The sequence below is a fragment of the Oncorhynchus clarkii genome, chromosome 4, assembly GCF_045791955.1.
Source record: "Oncorhynchus clarkii lewisi isolate Uvic-CL-2024 chromosome 4, UVic_Ocla_1.0, whole genome shotgun sequence".
In the NCBI taxonomy this organism is placed as follows: domain Eukaryota; kingdom Metazoa; phylum Chordata; class Actinopteri; order Salmoniformes; family Salmonidae; genus Oncorhynchus; species Oncorhynchus clarkii.
The window spans coordinates 88,597,966-88,621,185 of NC_092150.1; the positions used below are offsets into that span (position 1 = coordinate 88,597,966).

Here is a 23,220-nt window from a genome sequence, read left to right on the forward strand (position 1 = left end):
CTGGTATAATGTCTGGTTTGGTATAATGTCTGGTATAATGTCTGGTTTGGTATAATGTCTGGTCTGGTATAATGTCTGGTATAATGTCTGGTCTGGTATAATGTCTGGTATAATGTCTGGTTTGGTATAATGTCTGGTCTGGTATAATGTCTGGTCTGGTATAATGTCTGGTATAATGTCTGGTCTGGTATAATGTCTGGTATAATGTCTGGTCTGGTATAATGTCTGGTATAATGTCTGGTCTGGTATAATGTCTGGTATAATGTCTGGTTTGGTATAATGTCTGGTCTGGTATAATGTCTGGTATAATGTCTGGTTTGGTATAATGTCTGGTCTGGTATAATGTCTGGTATAATGTCTGGTCTGGTATAATGTCTGGTCTGGTATAATGTCTGGTATAATGTCTGGTTTGGTATAATGTCTGGTATAATGTCTGGTCTGGTATAATGTCTGGTATAATGTCTGGTCTGGTATAATGTCTGGTATAATGTCTGGTATAATGTCTGGTCTGGTATAATGTCTGGTATAATGTCTGGTCTGGTATAATGTCTGGTTTGGTATAATGTCTGGTTTGGTATAATGTCTGGTATAATGTCTGGTCTGGTATAATGTCTGGTCTGGTATAATGTCTGGTATAATGTCTGGTCTGGTATAATGTCTGGTATAATGTCTGGTTTGGTATAATGTCTGGTCTGGTATAATGTCTGGTCTGGTCTGCTATAATGGCTGGTATAATGTCTGGTATAATGTCTGGTTTGGTATAATGTCTGGTCTGGTCTGGTATAATGTCTGGTATAATGTCTGGTTTGGTATAATGTCTGGTCTGGTTTAATGTCTGGTCTGGTTTAATGTCTGGTCTGGTATAATGTCTGGTGTAATGTCTGGTCTGGTGTAATGTCTGGTCTGGTGTAATGTCTGGTCTGGTATAATGTCTGGTCTGGTATAATGTCTGGTCTGGTATAATGTCTGGTCTGGTATAATGTCTGGTATAATGTCTGGTCTGGTTTAATGTCTGGTGTAATGTCTGGTCTGGTATAATGTCTGGTATAATGTCTGGTCTGGTATAATGTCTGGTCTGGTTTAATGTCTGGTGTAATGTCTGGTCTGGTATAATGTCTGGTCTGGTATAATGTCTGGTCTGGTATAATGTCTGGTCTGGTTTAATGTCTGGTGTAATGTCTGGTCTGGTTTAATGTCTGGTCTGGTATAATGTCTGGTCTGGTATAATGTCTGGTCTGGTATAATGTCTGGTATAATGTCTGGTCTGGTATAATGTCTGGTCTGGTATAATGTCTGGTCTGTTGTATTGTCTGGTCTGGTGTAATGTCTGGTCTGGTGTAATGTCTGGTCTGGTGTATTGTCTGGTATAATGTCTGGTCTGGTGTAATGTCTGGTCTGGTATAATGTCTGGTCTGGTATAATGTCTGGTATAATGTCTGGTCTGGTATAATGTCTGGTTTGGTATAATGTCTGGTCTGGTATAATGTCTGGTATAATGTCTGGTCTGGTATAATGTCTGGTATAATGTCTGGTTTGGTATAATGTCTGGTTTGGTATAATGTCTGGTCTGGTATAATGTCTGGTCTGGTATAATGTCTGGTATAATGTCTGGTCTGGTATAATGTCTGGTATAATGTCTGGTCTGGTATAATGTCTGGTATAATGTCTGGTTTGGTATAATGTCTGGTCTGGTATAATGTCTGGTATAATGTCTGGTCTGGTATAATGTCTGGTATAATGCCTGGTTTGGTATAATGTCTGGTCTGGTATAATGTCTGGTATAATGTCTGGTCTGGTATAATGTCTGGTATAATGTCTGGTCTGGTATAATGTCTGGTATAATGTCTGGTCTGGTATAATGTCTGGTTTGGTATAATGTCTGGTCTGGTATAATGTCTGGTATAATGTCTGGTCTGGTATAATGTCTGGTATAATGTCTGGTCTGGTATAATGTCTGGTATAATGTCTGGTTTGGTATAATGTCTGGTCTGGTATAATGTCTGGTATAATGTCTGGTTTGGTATAATGTCTGGTCTGGTATAATGTCTGGTATAATGTCTGGTCTGGTATAATGTCTGGTATAATGTCTGGTCTGGTATAATGTCTGGTATAATGTCTGGTCTGGTATAATGTCTGGTATAATGTCTGGTTTGGTATAATGTCTGGTCTGGTATAATGTCTGGTATAATGTCTGGTCTGGTATAATGTCTGGTATAATGCCTGGTTTGGTATAATGTCTGGTCTGGTATAATGTCTGGTATAATGTCTGGTCTGGTATAATGTCTGGTATAATGTCTGGTCTGGTATAATGTCTGGTATAATGTCTGGTCTGGTATAATGTCTGGTTTGGTATAATGTCTGGTCTGGTATAATGTCTGGTATAATGTCTGGTCTGGTATAATGTCTGGTATAATGTCTGGTCTGGTATAATGTCTGGTATAATGTCTGGTTTGGTATAATGTCTGGTTTGGTATAATGTCTGGTTTGGTATAATGTCTGGTTTGGTATAATGTCTGGTCTGGTATAATGTCTGGTCTGGTATAATGTCTGGTCTGGTATAATGTCTGGTATAATGTCTGGTTTGGTATAATGTCTGGTTTGGTATAATGTCTGGTCTGGTATAATGTCTGGTATAATGTCTGGTCTGGTATAATGTCTGGTATAATGTCTGGTCTGGTATAATGTCTGGTATAATGTCTGGTCTGGTATAATGTCTGGTATAATGTCTGGTTTGGTATAATGTCTGGTTTGGTATAATGTCTGGTCTGGTATAATGTCTGGTCTGGTATAATGTCTGGTATAATGTCTGGTCTGGTATAATGTCTGGTATAATGTCTGGTCTGGTATAATGTCTGGTATAATGTCTGGTCTGGTATAATGTCTGGTATAATGTCTGGTTTGGTATAATGTCTGGTCTGGTATAATGTCTGGTATAATGTCTGGTCTGGTATAATGTCTGGTATAATATCTGGTTTGGTATAATGTCTGGTCTGGTATAATGTCTGGTATAATGTCTGGTCTGGTATAATGTCTGGTATAATGTCTGGTCTGGTATAATGTCTGGTATAATGTCTGGTCTGGTATAATGTCTGGTATAATGTCTGGTTTGGTATAATGTCTGGTCTGGTATAATGTCTGGTATAATGTCTGGTCTGGTATAATGTCTGGTATAATGTCTGGTCTGGTATAATGTCTGGTATAATGTCTGGTTTGGTATAATGTCTGGTTTGGTATAATGTCTGGTCTGGTATAATGTCTGGTCTGGTATAATGTCTGGTATAATGTCTGGTCTGGTATAATGTCTGGTATAATGTCTGGTCTGGTATAATGTCTGGTATAATGTCTGGTCTGGTATAATGTCTGGTATAATGTCTGGTTTGGTATAATGTCTGGTCTGGTATAATGTCTGGTATAATGTCTGGTTTGGTATAATGTCTGGTCTGGTATAATGTCTGGTATAATGTCTGGTCTGGTATAATGTCTGGTCTGGTATAATGTCTGGTATAATGTCTGGTTTGGTATAATGTCTGGTATAATGTCTGGTTTGGTATAATGTCTGGTATAATGTCTGGTCTGGTATAATGTCTGGTATAATGTCTGGTCTGGTATAATGTCTGGTATAATGTCTGGTTTGGTATAATGTCTGGTCTGGTATAATGTCTGGTATAATGTCTGGTATAATGTCTGGTCTGGTATAATGTCTGGTTTGGTATAATGTCTGGTTTGGTATAATGTCTGGTATAATGTCTGGTCTGGTATAATGTCTGGTCTGGTATAATGTCTGGTATAATGTCTGGTCTGGTATAATGTCTGGTATAATGTCTGGTTTGGTATAATGTCTGGTCTGGTATAATGTCTGGTCTGGTCTGCTATAATGTCTGGTATAATGTCTGGTTTGGTATAATGTCTGGTCTGGTCTGGTATAATGTCTGGTATAATGTCTGGTTTGGTATAATGTCTGGTCTGGTTTAATGTCTGGTCTGGTTTAATGTCTGGTCTGGTATAATGTCTGGTGTAATGTCTGGTCTGGTGTAATGTCTGGTCTGGTGTAATGTCTGGTCTGGTATAATGTCTGGTCTGGTATAATGTCTGGTCTGGTATAATGTCTGGTATAATGTCTGGTCTGGTTTAATGTCTGGTTTAATGTCTGGTGTAATGTCTGGTCTGGTATAATGTCTGGTCTGGTATAATGTCTGGTATAATGTCTGGTCTGGTATAATGTCTGGTCTGGTTTAATGTCTGGTGTAATGTCTGGTCTGGTATAATGTCTGGTCTGGTATAATGTCTGGTCTGGTATAATGTCTGGTCTGGTTTAATGTCTGGTGTAATGTCTGGTCTGGTCTGGTTTAATGTCTGGTCTGGTATAATGTCTGGTCTGGTATAATGTCTGGTCTGGTATAATGTCTGGTATAATGTCTGGTCTGGTATAATGTCTGGTCTGGTATAATGTCTGGTCTGGTATAATGTCTGGTCTGTTGTATTGTCTGGTCTGGTGTAATGTCTGGTCTGGTGTAATGTCTGGTCTGGTGTATTGTCTGGTATAATGTCTGGTCTGGTGTAATGTCTGGTCTGGTATAATGTCTGGTCTGGTATAATGTCTGGTCTGGTATAATGTCTGGTATAATGTCTGGTCTGGTATAATGTCTGGTCTGGTATAATGTCTGGTTTAATGTCTGGTCTGTTATAATGTCTGGTCTGGTATAATTTCTGGTCTGGTATAATGTCTGGTATAATGTCTGGTCTGGTGTAATGTCTGGTCTGGTATAATGTCTGGTCTGGTATAATGTCTGGTATAATGTCTGGTCTGGTATAATGTCTGGTCTGGTATATTGTCTGGTTTAATGTCTGGTCTGGTATAATGTCTGGTCTGGTATAATGTCTGGTCTGGTATAATGTCTGGTCTGGTATAATGTCTGGTCTGGTATAATGTCTGGTCTGGTATAATGTCTGGTCTGGTATAATGTCTGGTCTGGTTTAATGTCTGGTGTAATGTCTGGTCTGGTTTAATGTCTGGTCTGGTGTAATGTCTGGTCTGGTGTATTGTCTGGTATAATGTCTGGTCTGGTGTAATGTCTGGTCTGGTATAATGTCTGGTCTGGTATAATGTCTGGTCTGGTATAATGTCTGGTATAATGTCTGGTCTGGTATAATGTCTGGTCTGTTATAATGTCTGGTCTGGTATAATTTCTGGTCTGGTATAATGTCTGGTATAATGTCTGGTCTGGTGTAATGTCTGGTCTGGTATAATGTCTGGTCTGGTATAATGTCTGGTATAATGTCTGGTCTGGTATAATGTCTGGTCTGGTATATTGTCTGGTTTAATGTCTGGTCTGGTATAATGTCTGGTCTGGTATAATGTCTGGTCTGGTATAATGTCTGGTCTGGTATAATGTCTGGTCTGGTATAATGTCTGGTCTGGTTTAATGTCTGGTGTAATGTCTGGACTGGTATAATGTCTGTTTTTTTTTTTTTTTTTTCCTTTATTTGACTAGGCAAGTCAGTTAAGAACAAATTCTTATTTTCAATGACGGCCTAGGAACAGTGGGTTAACTGCCTGTTCAGGGGCAGAACGACAGATTTTTACCTTGTCAGCTCGGGGATTCGAACTTGCAACCTTTCGGTTGCCTGGTCTGGTATAATGACTGGTTTAATGTCTGGTCTGGTATAATGACTGGTATAATGTCTGGTATAATGTCTGGTATAATGTCTGGTTTAATGTCTGGTCTGGTTTAATGTCTGGACTGGTTTAATGTCTGGTTTAATGTCTGGTATAATGTCTGGTATAATGTCTGGTCTGGTGTAATGTCTGGTATAATGTCTGGTATAATGTCTGGTCTGGTTTAATGTCTGGTCTGGTTTAATGTCTGGTCTGGTTTAATGTCTGGACTGGTTTAATGTCTGGACTGGTATAATGTCTGGTCTGGTTTAATGTCTGGTCTGGTATAATGTCTGGTCTGGTATAATGACTGGTTTAATGTCTGGTCTGGTATAATGTCTGGTATAATGACTGGTTTAATGTCTGGTCTGGTATAATGTCTGGTCTGGTTTAATGACTGGTCTGGTTTAATGACTGGTCTGGTATAATGTCTGGTCTGGTATAATGTCTGGTCTGGTTTAATGACTGGTCTGGTATAATGACTGGTTTAATGTCTGGTCTGGTATAATGTCTGGTATAATGTCTGGTTTAATGACTGGTCTGGTATAATGACTGGTTTAATGTCTGGTCTGGTATAATGTCTGGTATAATGTCTGGTTTAATGACTGGTCTGGTATAATGTCTGGTTTAATGACTGGTCTGGTATAATGTCTGGTTTAATGTCTGGTCTGATATAATGTCTGGTTTAATGTCTGGTCTGGTATAATGTCTGGTCTGATATAATGTCTGATATAATGTCTGGTCTGTGTGTCTCCAGGTGGAGTGAGGTGACTCGTAGGCTGGATCTCTGGGTTCAGGTGTTGGAGCTGAATGATGCAGGAGAGTTCACCCCTGTAGAGGTCCTACCACCCAAGGACGTACGCACCGGGGGCATCTTCCAACTCAGACAGGTAGCTGTGTTTCTGTGTATTTTTTTTCTATTCTTGTGAGGACTTTCTACTGTGTGTGTGTGTGTACAGTAGGACAAAAAGGTATTTAGTCAGCCACCAATTGTGTAAGTTCTCCCACTTAAAAAGATGACAGAGGCCTGTAATTTTCATCATAGGTACACTTCAACTATGACAGACAAAATGAGAAAAAAAACTCCAGAAAATCACGTTGTAGGATTTTTAATTAATTTATTTGCAAATTATGGTGGAAAATAAGTATTTGGTCAATAACAAAAGTTTATCTCAATACTCTGTTATATACCCTTTGTTGGCAATGACAGAGGTCAAACGTTTTCTGTAAGTCTTCACAAGGTTTCCACACACTGTTGCTGGTATTTTGGCCCATTCCTCCATGCAGATGTTTTGGGGCTGTTGCTGGGCAACACGGACTTTCAACTCCCTCCCAAAATGTTCTATGGGGTTGAGATCTGGAGACTGGCTAGGCCACTCCAGGACCCTGAAATGCTTCTTACGAAGCCACTCCTTCGTTGCCCGGGCATTGTGTTTGGGATCATTGTCATGCTGAAAGACCCAGCCACGTTTCATCTTCAATGCCCTTGCTGATGGAAGGAGGTTTTCACTCAAAATCTCACGATACATGGCCCCATTCATTCTTTCGTTTACACGGATCAGTCGTCCTGGTCCCTTTGCAGAAAAACAGCCCCAAAGCATGATGTTTCCACCCCCATGCTTCACAGTAGGTATGGTATTCTTTGGATGCAACTCTGCATTCTTTGTCCTACAAACACGACGAGTTGAGTTTTTACCAAAAAGTTCTATTTTGGTTTCATCTGACCATATGACATTCTCCCAATCTTCTTCTGGATCATCCAAATGCGCTCTAGCAAACTTCAGACGGGCCTGGACATGTACTGGCTTAAGCAGGGGGACACGTCTGGTACTGCAGGATTTGAGTCCCTGGCGGCGTAGTGTGTTACTGATGGTAGGCTTTGTTACTTTGGTCCCAGCTCTCTGCAGGTCATTCACTAGGTCCCCCCGTATGGTTCTGGGATTTTTGCTCACCGTTCTTGGGATCATTTTGACCCCACGGGGTGAGATCTTGCGTGGAGCCCCAGATCGAGGGAGATTATCAGTGGTCTTGTATGTCTTCCATTTCCTAATAATTGCTCCCACAGTTGATTTCTTCAAACCAAGCTGCTTACCTATTGCAGATTCAGTCTTCCCAGCCTGGTGCAGGTCTACAATTTTGTTTCTGGTGTCCTTTTACAGCTCTCTGGTCTTGGTCATAGTGGAGTTTGGAGTGTGACTGTTTGAGGTTGTGGACAGATGTATTTTATACTGATAACAAGTTCAAACAGGTGCCATTAATACAGGTAGTAGGTTCAGTCTTGTCGTGTGGAGGTACGTTCCTTCCAGGACTCAGGAACCATGCCTCTAACCTTAACCCTGTCTCTAATAACCCCCTCCCCACCCAGGGCCAGTCTCAGACTCAGTAACAATGCCTCTAACCTTAACCCTGTCTCTATCCCCCTCCCCACCCAGGGCCAGTCTCAGACTCAGGAACCATGCCTCTAACCTTAACCCTGTCTCTATCCCCCTCCCCACCCAGGGCCAGTCTCAGACTCAGTAACCATGCCTCTAACCTTAACCCTGTCTCTATCCCCCTCCCCACCCAGGGCCAGTCTCAGACTCAGTAACCATGCCTCTAACCTTAACCCTGTCTCTAGGTGGAGGTACGGTCCGTACCTGACTCAGGAACCATGCCCCTCATCGCCACAAACATCCTCTCTGTATCCATTGGCAACGTGGAGGTACGCGAGATCTGCCGCTGGGATGAGGACGTGGACAGCTATCAGGTAACACTGACTGCAATCCGTTTTAATAGTTAGTTTGAGACATTGGGAGAATCTCAATTGCATTTTTTGTTGATTCTTCGCGTCCTCTCTTCTCGTTGCCTCCTCAAAAAAAAAAAAAACAGCTGGATTAGAAGGTCAGAGGTCCATCCTCTCTGATGACGTTCTCATCCAGTGGGTTTTTAGGAGGTGAGGAAAGAGGATGGGAGCAATCAAGAAAATGCAATGGATGTTCTCGCATAAGAGTTGAGTGAAGGAAAAGTAGTCACAGGGGGTTGTTTAGTAGGGCACAGCGAAGCAAAACTGAACTTTGTTCTGATAATTGTGTGTGTGTGTGTGTGTGTGTGTGTGTGTGTGTGTGTTTGTGTAGGAAGGTGACCTGGAGAGGTTGAGGGACCAGTGGCTGACCACTCTCACTAAGAGGCAACAGTACCTGGACCAGCACCTGCAGAAGATGGTCCAAAAGCCCGGTCAGACTGACTGACACATCACATTACACACAGAGCATATTCATGACCTCCTCACGACACACATTACATTACACACAGAGCATATTCATGACCTCCTCACGACACACATTACATTACACACAGAGCATATTCATGACCTCCTCACGACACACATCACATTACACACAGAGCATATTCATGACCTCCTCACGACACACATTACATTACACACAGAGCATATTCATGACCTCCTCACGACACACATTACATTACACACAGAGCGTATTCATGACCTCCTCACGACACACATCACATTACACACAGAGCATATTCATGACTTGTATTTGAACAAAAATCTTAGTAATAATGAGTGTTTTACAGTTAAAATACTATTAATAATGAGAGTATGCCAGTTAAAATACTATTATTAACAGTAGTAATAATGAGTGTTATACATTTAAAATAGTATTGATAATGAGTGTTTTACAGTTAAAATAGTAGTAATAATGAGTGTTATGCAGCTAAAATAGTATTGTGTTTGTAGATAAGTCAGAGGATGACGTGGAGAGGGAGGCCCAGCTGTTAGAGTGGCGTTTGACCCTGACAGAGGAACGTAACGCCGTCCTGTTACCTTCGGCTGGTAGCGGGATCCCTGGAGCCCCCGCTGAGAGGTAAAGGGTGTGTGTGTGTGTGTGCGCGCGTTTGTGTTTGTTCACATGCCCGTAATTGCTAATAACCCATCTGCAATCGCTCGACTATATGTGAAAATCTGAGGTCTGCACCCGACCCGCTTATATAGAAAATACGCTGCCACAGTCAGAGATACCGGAACATTCTTTTTGACGGGGTGCAGGAGCCATTTTTTTTTTCAAGCCTAATGTTTCTGCTTATAATTTCTGTCAATTTGGTTGCTATTTGTTAGTCAACTTGTCTATAATTTAGATGTCCAACCTGTCCCTGACCTGGTCTGTAAAACCAATTTGTTTCAAGCAGACCACCATAGTCCCTGTGCCCAAGAACACCAAGGTAACCTGTCTAAATGAGTATCGCTCCGTAGCACTCACATCTATATCCATTAAATGGGTTTGAATAGCTGGTCATGGCTCATATCAACACCATCATCCCAGACACCCCTAGACCCACTCCAATTCGCATACCGCCCCAACAGATCCACAGATGATGCAATATCTACTCCACACTGCCCTCATACACCTGGATTAAATTAATACCTATGTAAGAATCAATCAATCAAATGTATTTATAAAGCCCTTCGTACATCAGCTGATGTCACAAAGTGCTGTACAGAAACCCAGCCTAAAACCCCAAACAGCAAGCAATGCAGGTGTTGAAGCACTGTGGCTAGGAAAAACTCCCTAGAAAGGCAGGAACCTAGGAAGAAACCTAGAGAGGAACCAGGCTATGAGGGGTGGCCAGTCCTCTTCTGGCTGTGCAGAATGCTGTTCATTGTCTGCAGCCCAGCATTCAACACCATTGTCCCCTCCAAGCTCATCACCAAGCTGGGACCCTGGGACTGAACCCCTCCCTCTGAAACTTGATCCTGGACTTCCTGATGAGCCGTCCCCAGGCGGTGTTGGTAGTCAACAACACATCTGCCACGCTGACCATCAACACCGGGTCCCTTCAGGGATGCGTGCTTAGTCCCCTCCTGTACTCCCTGTTCACCCACGACTGCGTGGCCAAACACGACTCCAACACCATCATTAAGTTTGCTGATGACACAACAGTGGGTCGTCTGATCACGACGATGATGAGACAGCCTTGGTGCCAACAACCTCTTGTCTCAACGTCAGCAAGACAAAGGAGCTGATTGGGGACTACAGGAAACGGAGAGGCGAGCACCCCCCCCCCATCCACATTAATGGGGCTGTAGTGGAGCTGCTCGAGAGCTTAAAGTTCCTCCGTGTCCACATCAATAAGGAATTGATATGGTCCACACACACCCACACAGGTGTGAAGAGGGCACGACAACGCCTCTTCCCCCTCAGGAGGCTGAAAAGCTTCGGCATGTGTCCTCAGATCCTCAAGAAGTTGTACAGCTGCACCATCGAGAGCATCTTGACTGGCTGCATCATCAAATCAAATCCAATTTTATTTGTCACATACACATGGTTAGCAGATGTTAATGCGAGTGTAGCGAAGTGCTTGTGCTTCTAATTCTGACCATGCAGTAATAACCAACAAGTATTCTAACCTAACTATTTCACAACAACTACCTTATACACACAAGTGTAAAGGAATGAATAAGAATATGTACATAAAAAAATATGAATGAGCGATGGCCGAACGGCATACATATGTTGTGTCTTTACTCTCATTAAACTGAAGACTTATAGTTTTTATCAAAGATTCTCTGTAATTAGTATTACGCGATTAGACTGATTTAATCATGTAAATGTAATTAACTAGGAAGTCGGGGCACCAAGGAAAATATTCAGATTACAAAGTTATAATTTCCTAAAATAACTTTTCAGATATTTTTTCTGATCAATTAGTCTTCGAATTAATGAATTATTTACTTTACCTCACGTTAGTCTCATTCCAAACGCCGTAAATTGTTGGTTATCTGCACGAACCCAGTCTTCATTGAGTCATCCATACATCAATTGTCTTAAATCATTTATTTATTACTAAGTAATTCACAGAAATGCATAAACAAACAGTAAATATGGTTACATGTGGTGATAGAATGTGCCCCTAGTGGGCTGAACCGGCATTGTGGCTTGTTAGACAAAAGGGGAAGTGGGGGTCAACTAAGAAGTCACTACAGAGTTAATAATTCTAACAATTGAAATGCTAATACTTTACACATGAACGCTCACTCATTCGGGGACAATTGCAGTCAATATATATATTTACGCTCAGTGTGTCGTCTTGATCGCTGGTGAGAAGTTTGTTTCTTTTGTAGAATTTTCCGTCTCCCTCCCTCTCTCTCTCGGTTGTGGTAAGAGGGGATAGTTCAGAGTGACATTCGTTATAGAATGGATGTTTCGGCAGTTGTCGTTCTTCGCGTTCAATGATACCGAATTCCTAGCTGCAGACTAGTAATTAATATCAAAGACTTGTTCTTATTCTGTCAGTATCGATAGTCTAAGAGTTTAACCACATGGTATGGTTAAAAGATTCAGCAATGGTCTACAACCTTTGTCCTCCTAATGGAGAAAAACATGGTCTGCAACCTTTAGCCATCTCGTAATTAGTTAGCTCGGTCTGCTGATCGAAAACCCGAGTGGGGGTTTTATTCGGAAAGGCCGAAAAGGGCTGTCCCCAGGACGTCTGACCCTAAATGGCTCAGGGGCGGTCCAGGATGTCTGACCCTAACTGGGCTCAGGGGCTGTCCCAGGATGTCTGACCCTAACTGGGCTCAGGGGCGGTCCCAGGATGTCTGACCCTAACTGGGCTCAGGGGCGGTCCAGGATGTCTGACCCTAACTGGGCTCAGGGGCGGTCCAGGATGTCTGACCCTAACTTGGCTCAGGGGCGGTCCAGGATGTCTGACCCTAACTGGGCTCAGGGGAGGTCCAGGAGGCCTGACCCTAACTGGGCTCGGGGGCGGTCCAGGATGTCTGACCCTAACTGGCTCAGGGACGGTCCTCTTATTTAGTTCAAATCAAAAGGGAATTGTATTTTTCTTCATTCAACAGTCCACAATCATATTACACAATTATACAAACAGTATCATCCTCACTCATTCATCTTATACAACAATTAGATGTAAACCTCATATCTGAGGCTATTATATAAACAGCGTTATGGTGATGTGGCCACACCGTCTCCCATGAGCTTCCCCAAGTTGTGACAAACGGACCAGTTCGTCGCTGGATTCTTCAACGATCTTTTATACTTTCTCCGGAACATGAAATTTGTTCGTACCTCAAGTTCTGTGAGGTGGAAGGAATTCCTTTGTTCTCCATGAAAATGTACTCTCTCTATACTGTGTGTCCATGAGGAGATCCTCAGGAATTTACGACGTCTCTCTGACCACAGCAACCTAGTTGAAGGAGGCAAGGGGGAGGCAGGGAGAGGGGGATGGGCTTGCTATACCCAAAGAGGCCAACGTCATGACACATATGAGATGAGTAATGTAGAGTAGGTAAACATTATATAAAGTGGCATTGTTTAAAGTGGCTAGTGATACATTTATTACATCAATTTTGTCCTTATTAAAGTAACTAGAGATGAGTCAGTATGTTGGCAGCAGCCACTCAATGTTAGTGGTGGCTGTTTAACATTCTGATGGCCTTGAGATAGAAGCTGTTTTTCAGTCTCTCGGTCCCTGCTTTGATGCACCTGTATTGACCTCGCCTTCTGGATGATAGCGGGGTGAACAGGCAGTGGCTCGGGTGGTTGTTGTCCTTGATGATCTTTATGGCCTTCCTGTAACATCGGGTGGTGTAGGTGTCCTAGAGGGCAGGTAGTTTGCCTCCGGTGATGCGTTGTGCAGACCTCACTACCCTCTGGAGAGCCTTACGTTTGTGGGAGGAGCAGTTGCCATACCAGGCGGTGATACAACCCAATAGGATGCTCTCGATTGTGCATCTGTAAAAGTTTGTGAGTGTTTTTGGTGAGTAGCCACATTTCTTCAGCCTCCTGAGGTTGAAGAGGCGCTGCTGTGCCTTCTTCATCACGCTGTCTGTGTGGGTGGACCATTTCAGTTTGTCTGTTCCAAATCCAAACTAATTTCAGACATACAGTAACAGTCAACAGTTTGGACACGCCTACTCATTCAAGGGTTTTTCTTTATTTTTACTATTTTCTACATTGTAGAATAATAGTGAAGACATCAAAACATTGTTGAATAACACATATGGAATCATGTAGTAACCAAAAAAGTGTTAAACAAATCATAATATATTTAATATTTGAGTTTCTTCAAAGTAGCCACCCTCTGACAGCTTTGCACATAAAGCAAATGGTGACTTTAAAACTCCACAATACTAACCTAATTGAGAGTGAAAAGAAGGAAGCCTGTACAGAATAAAACATATTCCAAAACATGCATCCTGTTTGCAACAAGGCAGGCACTAAAGTAAATACTGCAAAAAAATTGGGCAAAAAAATTGGGCAAAGCATTTCACTTTTTGTCCTGAATACAAAGTGTTATGTTTGGGGCAAACAACACATTACTGAGTACCACTCTCCATGTTTTTTAGCATAGTAGTGGCTCCATCATGTTATGGGTATGCTTGTAATCGTTAGGGACTGGTGAGTTTTTCATGGAAAAAGAAACGGAATGGAGCAAAGCTCAGTCAAAATCCTAGAGGAAAACCTGGTTCAGTCTGCTTTCCACCAGACACTGGGAGATGAATTCACCTTTCAGCAGGACAATAACCTAAAACACAAGGTCAAATATACACTGGAGTTGCTTTCCAAGAAGCCGGTGAATGTTCCTGAGTGGCCAAATTACAGGTTTGACTTAAGTCTGCTTGAAAATCTATGGCAAGACCTGACAATGGTTGTCTAGCAATGATCAACAACCAACTTGACAGAGCTTGAATAATTTAGGAAAAAATCATGGGCAAACGTTGCGTAATCCATGTGTGTGAAAACTCTTAGAGATTTACATTATGCAGATTGTTTCACAGCTGCAATCGCTGTAATCGTATTGACTCAGGGGGTTGAATACTTATCTAATCCAAGGTATGTTAGTGTTTTTATTTTGTTGTTTTTACAAATGTTCAAACATTTTTTGGAGTATTTTGTGTAGATATTTTGACAAAAATGACACATTTTAATCCCACTTTGTAACAACATAATTTGGAACAATTCAAGGGGTGTGAATACTTTCTGAAGGCTACCTCAATTACCTCGTACCGCTGCACATCAACGTGGTACTGGCACTCCCTGTATATAGAAATGCTATTTTTTTTAACTCGTTATTCATTATTCACTCTATTTATTCCTAGTGTCACTATTTTAAAAGTCAAATTTTTTGTGGGTATCTTTAACTCTGCATTGTTAGAAAATTACCCATAGGTAAGCGTTTCACCGTTAGTCTACACCTGTTGTTTTACGAAGCATGTGACAAGTAACATTTGATTTGATAGGCCTACACATGCAGCTTCTCTTCTGTCATTGGTTGTTGCTCACCACATCGATTGAATCAATGCTTCAATCTAGTTGACATCGGAAAGGTTTTCTCTTTCTCCACTTCTCTCACAGCAAAGACGTTTAGGTACCAGGGAGAAAATGCAATTATAAAAAAAAAAAAATTTAAAAATGTTTTTCAATTGGCATCAGTTTGACCTTTTTTTAAAGAAAATGTAGAAGCTGTGAAAACTATCCAACATGTTTCTGATAAGATTTCTGTTTAGCTTGGAGGCCTATTTTATGTTGCTGAAATTCTATCAGCCTTTATCATTACAGACGGTCCCTAACCGCACATTTGTTCTCTCAAGATGCTGAAAGGAAGAAGTCAAATTTATCCATTCCGGTTCCTGAGTCAAATGTCAATTTTGGTGTATCATTTTAATGCAAGTCATGCTTAATTCTGCAAGAGTTAATATGAACCTATGCGAGAGGTTGTAGACCTACAGTCAGTGTCCAAATTTCAGTCACTATTCCATTTAACCCATATGAACAGTACCCTTAACGTAACATATTTCAAGTCCCACGTCCCTGACTGTTGAATTTGCATAGCGCCTCACAATCATCACACACAACAGCTTTCCAAACGTAAGACTACTGTTATGACCCCTCCTTCTATTGATTTTTCTCCCGCTTTTCTCTTATTCAATTAAACTCTGATGTTGATCCACTGAGACAAAAAGGACAATGTTCCCTTTCTTTGTCAGTTGGTGTTTATTTGGCGCTGTACCGTTAGGCCCGGAATCTGAGGCCAGATAAGAATAACGAAAGAACCTCAATTTCTTTTGAAATTAACCTTTTATTTAACCTTTATTTAACTAGGCGAGTCAGTTAAGATCAAATTCTTATTTACAATGACGGCCTACCAGGGAACAGTGCCTTGTTCAGTATACAATATATTTTTACCTTGTCAGCTCGGGGGATTCGATCCAGCAACCTTTCTGCTACTGGCCCAACACTCTAGGCTACCTGTCGCCTCTCAAAGTAGCCTATAGATGTGACTTGTCTTTATTTAATCCGCCCGCCACAATATTTCATGACCCTCAACCTGCCCACCCTGCAGATAAAGGGAGAGGGGGGGATACCTAGTCAGTTGTACAACTGAAGTCCGAGAGCTGCGGGGGGCGGCCTTATTCGACATCCACGGCGCCCGGGGAACAGTGGGTTAACTGCCCGGGGAACAGTGGGTTAACTGCCCGGGGAACAGTGGGTTAACTGCCCGGGGAACAGTGGGTTAACTGCCCGGGGAACAGTGGGTTAACTGCCCGGGGAACAGTGGGTTAACTGCCCGGGGAACAGTGGGTTAACTGCATTGCTCAGGGGCAGAACAACAGATTTCTACCTTATCAGCTTGGGGATTTGATCCAGCACCCTTTCGGTTACTGGCCCAACGCTGTAACCACTTGGCTACCACAGGGACTGCGGGTTGTGAGTGAACCCGCGCATCACTAGCGTGCGTGTTGGAGCTGTGTGCGCTCAGTGTTCTGATTTGCCTGTTTCCCCACAGAGATCCTGTTCCTGGGATGGAGGCACACATTCCTGTTCTCTTCCTGGACCTCAGTGGTATGTTCCGTTGTTCCTTCTGTCCTCCCCTATCTTCACCATCAGTGGAATGTTCTGCTGTCCTTCTGTCCTCCCCTATCTTCACCATCATCAATGGTATGTTCCGTTGTTCCTTCTGTCCTCTCCTATCTTCACCATCATCAGTGGTATGTTCTGCTGTCCTCCTTTTCTGTCCTCCCCTATACTCACCATCAGTGGTATGTTCCGTTGTTCCTTCTGTCCTCCCCTATCTTCACCATCATCAGTGGTATGTTCTGCTGTCCTCCTTTTCTGTCCTCCCCTATACTCACCATCAGTGGTATGTTCCGTTGTTCCTTCTGTCCTCCCCTATCTTCACCATCATCAGTGGTATGTTCCATTGTTCCTCTATCTCACCCCCCCCCCCCCTCTCTCTCTTCTCGCCCTCCAGCTGATGATTTCCAGGATAACCTATCTGCTCCACTGGCTGGGGGTCTAGATGCCATGCTTAACCAGGAGGATGAGGATGCGTTTTCTGACTTGCACATCGTCAAGCACTACGATGGAGGAGAGGTGAGGACCATAGAGAGACAATCACACAAACACAGCATTGTGGGCTTCGTCACTCCCAACCTCACACGTAAACACCTTTTTATCAATCCTCTCGTCTAAAAACATATACAAGCTCAGATCCCAGTCTTGTTTTCTGCTAACAGTCATGAACATTAGAACAGACTATGAGGTAGCGGGGGGGGGGGGGGGGGGTGTTTTCACTACTCTGCCCACTGGCCTTGAAATTCCCTCCAAGCCAAGCTAAAACTAGAGGACCTGGTGTCCCTGGAGGAGTTCAAAGGACAAATAGGTGAACAGGTTGTTGGTATGTAGTTGGTTCTAGTTGTCGCCCGATGGCACTAGTCGTGTTGCCGTATGGAAGGAAGGATAATGTCTCACTTGAAGCATTTTGATTAGTGATGGGGGAGAAAAGCATACAGCTACATATTGTAATATAGTTTGTGGACGATATTACATGGATATTTGACTCCCAAGTATACATTTTTTTTATGATAATATACACTACCGTTCAAAAGTTTGGGGTCACTTAGAAATGTCCTGGTTTTTAAAAGAAAATCTATTGTTTTGTCCATTTAAAATAGAATCAAATTGATCAGAAATACAGTGTAGACATTGTTAACGTTGTAAATGACTATTTCAGCTGGAAACGGCAGATAAAAAAATATATATATATATATATATATATTTAAATATATATATATATATATATATATATATATATATATATATATATATATTTAAATGGAATATCTACATAGGCGTACAGAGGCTCATTGTCAGCAACCATCACTCCTGTGTTCCAATGGCACGTTGTGTTAGCTAATCCAAGTTTATCATTTTAAAAGGCTAATTGGTCATTAGAAAACCCTTTTGCAATTATGTTAGTACAGCTGAAAACTGTTGTTCTGATTAAAGAAGCAATTAAACTGGCCTCTAGAATAATTTTGCACGCCCAATTTTTCAGTTTTTGATTTGTTAAAAAAGTTTGAAATATCCAATAAATGTCGTTCCACTTCATGATTGTGTCCCACTTGTTGTTGATTCTTCACAAAAAAATACAGTTTTATATCTTTATATTTGAAGCCTGAAATGTGGCAAAAGGTCGCAAAGTTCAAGGGGGCCGAATACTTTCGCAAGGCACTGTATTTTAGATTTGAGATTCTTCAAATTGCCACCCTTTGCCTTGATGACAGCTTTGCACACTATTGGCATTCTCTCAACCAGCTTCACCTGGAATGCATTTCAATTAACAGGTGTGCTTTGTTAAAAGTTAATTTGTGGAATTTCTTTCCTTAATGCGTTTGATCCAATCAGTTGTGTTGTGACACGGTAGGGGGGGGGGTCTACAGAATATAGCCCTATTTGGTAAAAGACCAAGTCCATATTATGGCAAGAACAGCTCAAAAAAGCAAAGAGAAACGACAGTCCATCATTACTTTAAGACATGAAGGTCAGGCAATCCAGAAAATGTCAAGAAGTTTCTTGAAGTGCAGTCGCAAAACCATCAAACGCTATGATGAAACTGTCTCTCACGAGGACCGCCACAGGAAAGGAAGACGTGACTGACCAAGACTGGTTCATAGCACGTGAGGGACCAAGACTGCTTCATAGCACGTGAGGGACCGAGACTGGTTCATAGCACGTGAGTGACCGAGACTGGTTAATAGCACGTGAGGGACCGAGACTGGTTCATAGCACGTGAGGGACCGAGACTGGTTCATAGCACGTGAGGGACCGAGACTGGTTCATAGCACGTGAGGGACCGAGACTGGTTCATAGCACGTGAGGGACCGAGACTGGTTCATAGCACGTGAGGGACCGAGACTGGTTCATAGCACGTGAGGGACCGAGACTGGTTCATAGCACGTGAGGGACCGAGACTGGTTCATAGCACGTGAGGGACCGAGACTGGTTCATAGCACGTGAGGGACCGAGACTGGTTCATACCACGTGAGGGACCGAGACTGGTTCATACCACGTGAGGGACCGAGACTGGTTCATACCACGTGAGGGACCGAGACTGGGTCATACCACGTGAGGGACCGAGACTGGGTCATACCACGTGAGGGACCGAGACCTCTTTCTTCTTTCTAAGCTGAGATCTTGAAACTGAGATATATCTTTCTTTTGTTCTCAAAACACGGCCGTTCGTTCTCAAAACAACGTCTGGTCCTCCTGCCAGCTACTGATAGGTGTGATTTGTACAGTCAGCCACTTGCAAGAACATAGAAATTGGTTTATAGAACAGCACATGAATAGAATATAGAAATGAGTTATAAGAATAGCTCGAACGTTACAATTTCCCTTACACACTTTTATACGCCTTCTCTCACCTCCCAGGTTGGTGCAGAGGCGTCGTGGGACTCTACGGTACATAACTGTCCCCAGCTGAGTCGCAGTGTGTCAGCTGACCTCAGGGTGTACCTGATCGTCAGGGTCGTAGTTCAGCTCTCTCACCCTGCTAACATGCACCTGGTCCTCCGAAAACGAATCTGTGTCAACCTAGCTGGACGACAGGTAGGAGGGAGAGACACACATCAGACACACACACACACACACACACACACACACACACACACACACACACACACACACACACACACCGACTACAGGTCAGAAACCTGCTCAGTAAGTTGCTCCTCCTGTAAAATACAGCTGTACATGTTTTTTAGCATTCATTAAAAAAATAATCTGTATTCATTTCTGGGTATAATTATTAGTATCCAGCCTATAGCAATGGTTTTGTATGATGTAACGACATTGGCTATAGTTGGGTTTTAATATCATGGTAATATATCAGGGTTGGGGTCAGAGTCTGTTGAAGAGGATGTCTCATCGCAGCACCATCCCTGGTTGTGGAGTCACCTTCGAGATCGTCTCCAACATCCCTGGGGTGAGCGAGGAACTATCGGTGCCAACATGACACCCATAAGCTATTCTATCTCAGTTTGCCAATCTCTGTATGCAATATCTATGGCAGTGAGCTGACCAGTCCCTCTGCTAGTGAGCTGACCAGTCCCTCTGCTAGTGAGCTGACCAGTCCCTCTGCTAGTGAGCTGACCAGTCCCTCTGCTAGTGAGCTGACCAGTGATTTCTTAAGTGCTAGTTTTACTGGAAGTGGTCCTCTCAGGAAGAAAGACTGTGGTATGGCAGGTCCCTGACACATGAAGGATCATAGCTTGCGGATCTCTCTTCCAAAAGGCCAACACTGATCTAAGTCTCCTCCTCCTCCTCCTCCTCCAGCATGTCCAGGGTCCAGAGGACAGAGAGATGCTGGCCAGACTAGCAGCCAGTGTTGATGTTCAGGATGTCCAGTCAGGGGACAGTGAGGCTGCCATAGAGAAGTACCTCCGCAGTGTCCTGGCTGTAGAGAATATACTCACCCTGGACCGACTACGACAGGTCCACACGCACACACACAGACAACACGAACACACACAATAGTACATATACTCAACTCTTACATATACCGTGTGTCTGTGTCTTTGTGTTATCGGTCTGTGTCTTTGTGTGTCTGTGTCTTTGTCTTTGTGTGTCTTTGTGTGTCTTTGTCTGTCTGTGTCTTTGTCTGTCTGTGTCTTTGTCTGTCTGTGCAGGAAGTAGCAGTAAAGGAGAAGTTGTCTGTCAAGGCCAAGTCTCCAAGTCGTGCTCTCAGCTCTCCTAACGTGAACCGGGTAAGAATCTACATCACATGGTCTCCCTATCGTTCACTGATTACTCCAACCCATAACATCCTACCTGTAACTGATTGGTCAACTGAGGCGTTCAAATCAAATGAAATGTATTTATAAAGCCCTTCGTACATCAGCTGATATCTCAAAGTGCTGTACAGAAACGCAGCCTAAAACCCCCAAAACAGCAAGCGATGCAGGTGTAGAAGAAAAAAAATGTTTTTAGTTCGGGTTATTTTCCTAAGCTATTCTTGAATATGGGTTGTGTCATCAATTATTCCATGCCTATTTCTAGAAAACATTAACTTATTTTAGAATTTTGTCGTTAGTTAGTTAGTTAACCAGTAACACCTACGACAGCCTGTCCTAGTAACATGTTCCATGCTGATCTCACTCTGGTTTCAACCACCTTAGCTGTCAAGATCCTGGAGCAGACAGGATCTGTCCTCCAATCACAGGCTAGATGACAACAAGGTGAGACTTTAACCAACTTCCTTATTGTTCTCAATGACTTACCTTGATAAATGTGTTTTTATTGAGTTTGAGTTTTTATTTTTACAGGGACAGTGCACATTAATCAACGTTTCAGTAAAAGTGACGGTTTTGGCCAGCCGGCTAATTTTCAACCCCAGTCCCAGGGCAGGATATTAAAAACAATTTACAATATAGACAATCATTGAGCAGTGAGCACACGCAGAGCAACATGGGACAAGCAAGACGCAGCATGCAGACAGAGCAACATAGAACAAAAAGCAGCAAGACAAATTTCATAAAAGCAACAAAGTGTTTCCACACCTCACAAGCTACAGACAACAGACAACATGGAAAGCGGCAACACACAGCTAGGGACCATGATCACAAATCTGATTGACATTTAGCCATGTCTTCATGCATTTTGTGAAAGTGTGATATGTGGTGAAGTTATGTGTGTCTGATGGCAGTGTATTCCAGACATGGGAAGCTCTCACAGAGAAAGCGGATTTACTAAAGGTGCTTTTCCTTAGGGGAACTATACAGTCACCTCTCATTAGGGGTTCACAGCAAAGCTATAGTTATTCTCTAGTTTAATAATTTTTGTTGACATGGTCAAGTAACTCGAGCATAGATTGGTAACTTATTTTTCCTAACTTGACACACAGAAACTAGTGGCCATGAATAACTTTGGTCTAAAATAATGGCACTGATTCGGGCCTATTATACAAGCTGAATTGGGCTGCTGTTCTGTTCTGCCAAACCTATTGTCGACCCCTGCTGTATTCTATTCTAGTGGGGATAGGAGGGGGGAGGGGCAATTTTATCTCGCCTAGGGCGGCAGAACGTACAGGACTGTTCTGCCGCCTTACATTTTTCGGATGCGTGTGCACACGAGGTCCTGTATTGGGAAGAAATGTAATTGACTTTCACCCCGCTCATCACAATAGTCCCTAAAGAGTTTAAGAAAATAACACTGATGCATTCAGCTGTGTGAATATAAAGTCACTGCATCCTTAGATGACTGCACAAGACCAGTTGGTGGCGCTATAGAGCTCATTGACCCCAGACCAGTTGGTGGCGCTGTAGAGATCATTGACCCCAGATCAGTTGGTGGTGCTATAGAGCTCATTGACCCCAGATCAGTTGGTGGTGCTGTAGAGCTCATTGACCCCAGACCAGTTGGTGGTGCTGTAGAGATCATTGACCCCAGACCAGTTGGTGGTGCTGTAGAGATCATTGACCCCAGACCAGTTGGTGGCGCTATAGAGCTCATTGACCCCAGATCAGTTGGTGGTGCTGTAGAGATCATTGACCCCAGACCAGTTGGTGGCGCTATAGGATACCAGAGCATTAACTCTTGATCAAGTAGACTTTGTCTCATGCAAATGAATGTTAGCTTTATATTATGCAAACAAACAATGTGAAATAGTTCCTACATTATAGTACTTGTTTTGTTATCCAACTGATCTTGTGTCCTTTTTGTCATTCTGTGAACAACCGTCCAATGCGGCTCGCAGCTATATTTTCAGTTTGAAATGCATATAGACGTCCCCATGCACACAGCCCATATTTTCAGCCTCTAGTTTCACCTATAGTTTCATTTGACTATGAAGCAGAATTGACGACATAAGATAAACAGTTTGAACAATTACAATTTTTTGTTGTTGTTGTTGTTACAACAATACAGTAAAAAATATCTAACAATATATATGTAGATAATGTCTGCTTCTCGTCTCCTCAGGGCTGGTCAGAGAGTAACCAGGACCTGTCAGTGTTCTCTCCACCGTCCAACTCCAGACGCACCCTGCCTAGCTCCGCTCCGCCTCTGGCCCAGAACATCCACCCTGAGACGAGTGAGAACAGCAAACAATGCCGCTGTGACGTCAGGGCTAATGATCGCTACCGCTAACCTTTTCTTCATTTAGAACTGTCACTAGTGCTGCTCATCTGTTGGTTAATCTATCAGATCTGTCCTCCGTTTCTGTGGTTTCATTCTGTTGTTTAATCTATCAGATCTGTCTTCTGTTTC

At 42.7% G+C, this 23,220-nt stretch overlaps 1 protein-coding gene across 1 annotated transcript in view; it reads left to right on the top strand.

Moving 5' to 3' along the window:
• Nucleotides 1-23,220, top strand: part of LOC139407421 (kinesin-like protein KIF13B) — a 75,193-nt gene that overhangs the window by 42,737 nt on the left and 9,236 nt on the right. Inside the window, exons 26-38 of the mRNA XM_071151189.1 lie at nucleotides 6,414-6,546; nucleotides 7,927-7,947; nucleotides 8,274-8,402; nucleotides 8,770-8,869; nucleotides 9,393-9,519; nucleotides 16,460-16,515; nucleotides 16,925-17,046; nucleotides 19,387-19,563; nucleotides 19,847-19,939; nucleotides 20,290-20,448; nucleotides 20,643-20,720; nucleotides 21,132-21,191; nucleotides 22,933-23,044. Of these exons, the coding sequence (XP_071007290.1) occupies nucleotides 6,414-6,546; nucleotides 7,927-7,947; nucleotides 8,274-8,402; nucleotides 8,770-8,869; nucleotides 9,393-9,519; nucleotides 16,460-16,515; nucleotides 16,925-17,046; nucleotides 19,387-19,563; nucleotides 19,847-19,939; nucleotides 20,290-20,448; nucleotides 20,643-20,720; nucleotides 21,132-21,191; nucleotides 22,933-23,044 (1,367 nt within the window). The remainder of the gene's footprint in view (nucleotides 1-6,413; nucleotides 6,547-7,926; nucleotides 7,948-8,273; nucleotides 8,403-8,769; nucleotides 8,870-9,392; nucleotides 9,520-16,459; nucleotides 16,516-16,924; nucleotides 17,047-19,386; nucleotides 19,564-19,846; nucleotides 19,940-20,289; nucleotides 20,449-20,642; nucleotides 20,721-21,131; nucleotides 21,192-22,932; nucleotides 23,045-23,220) is intronic.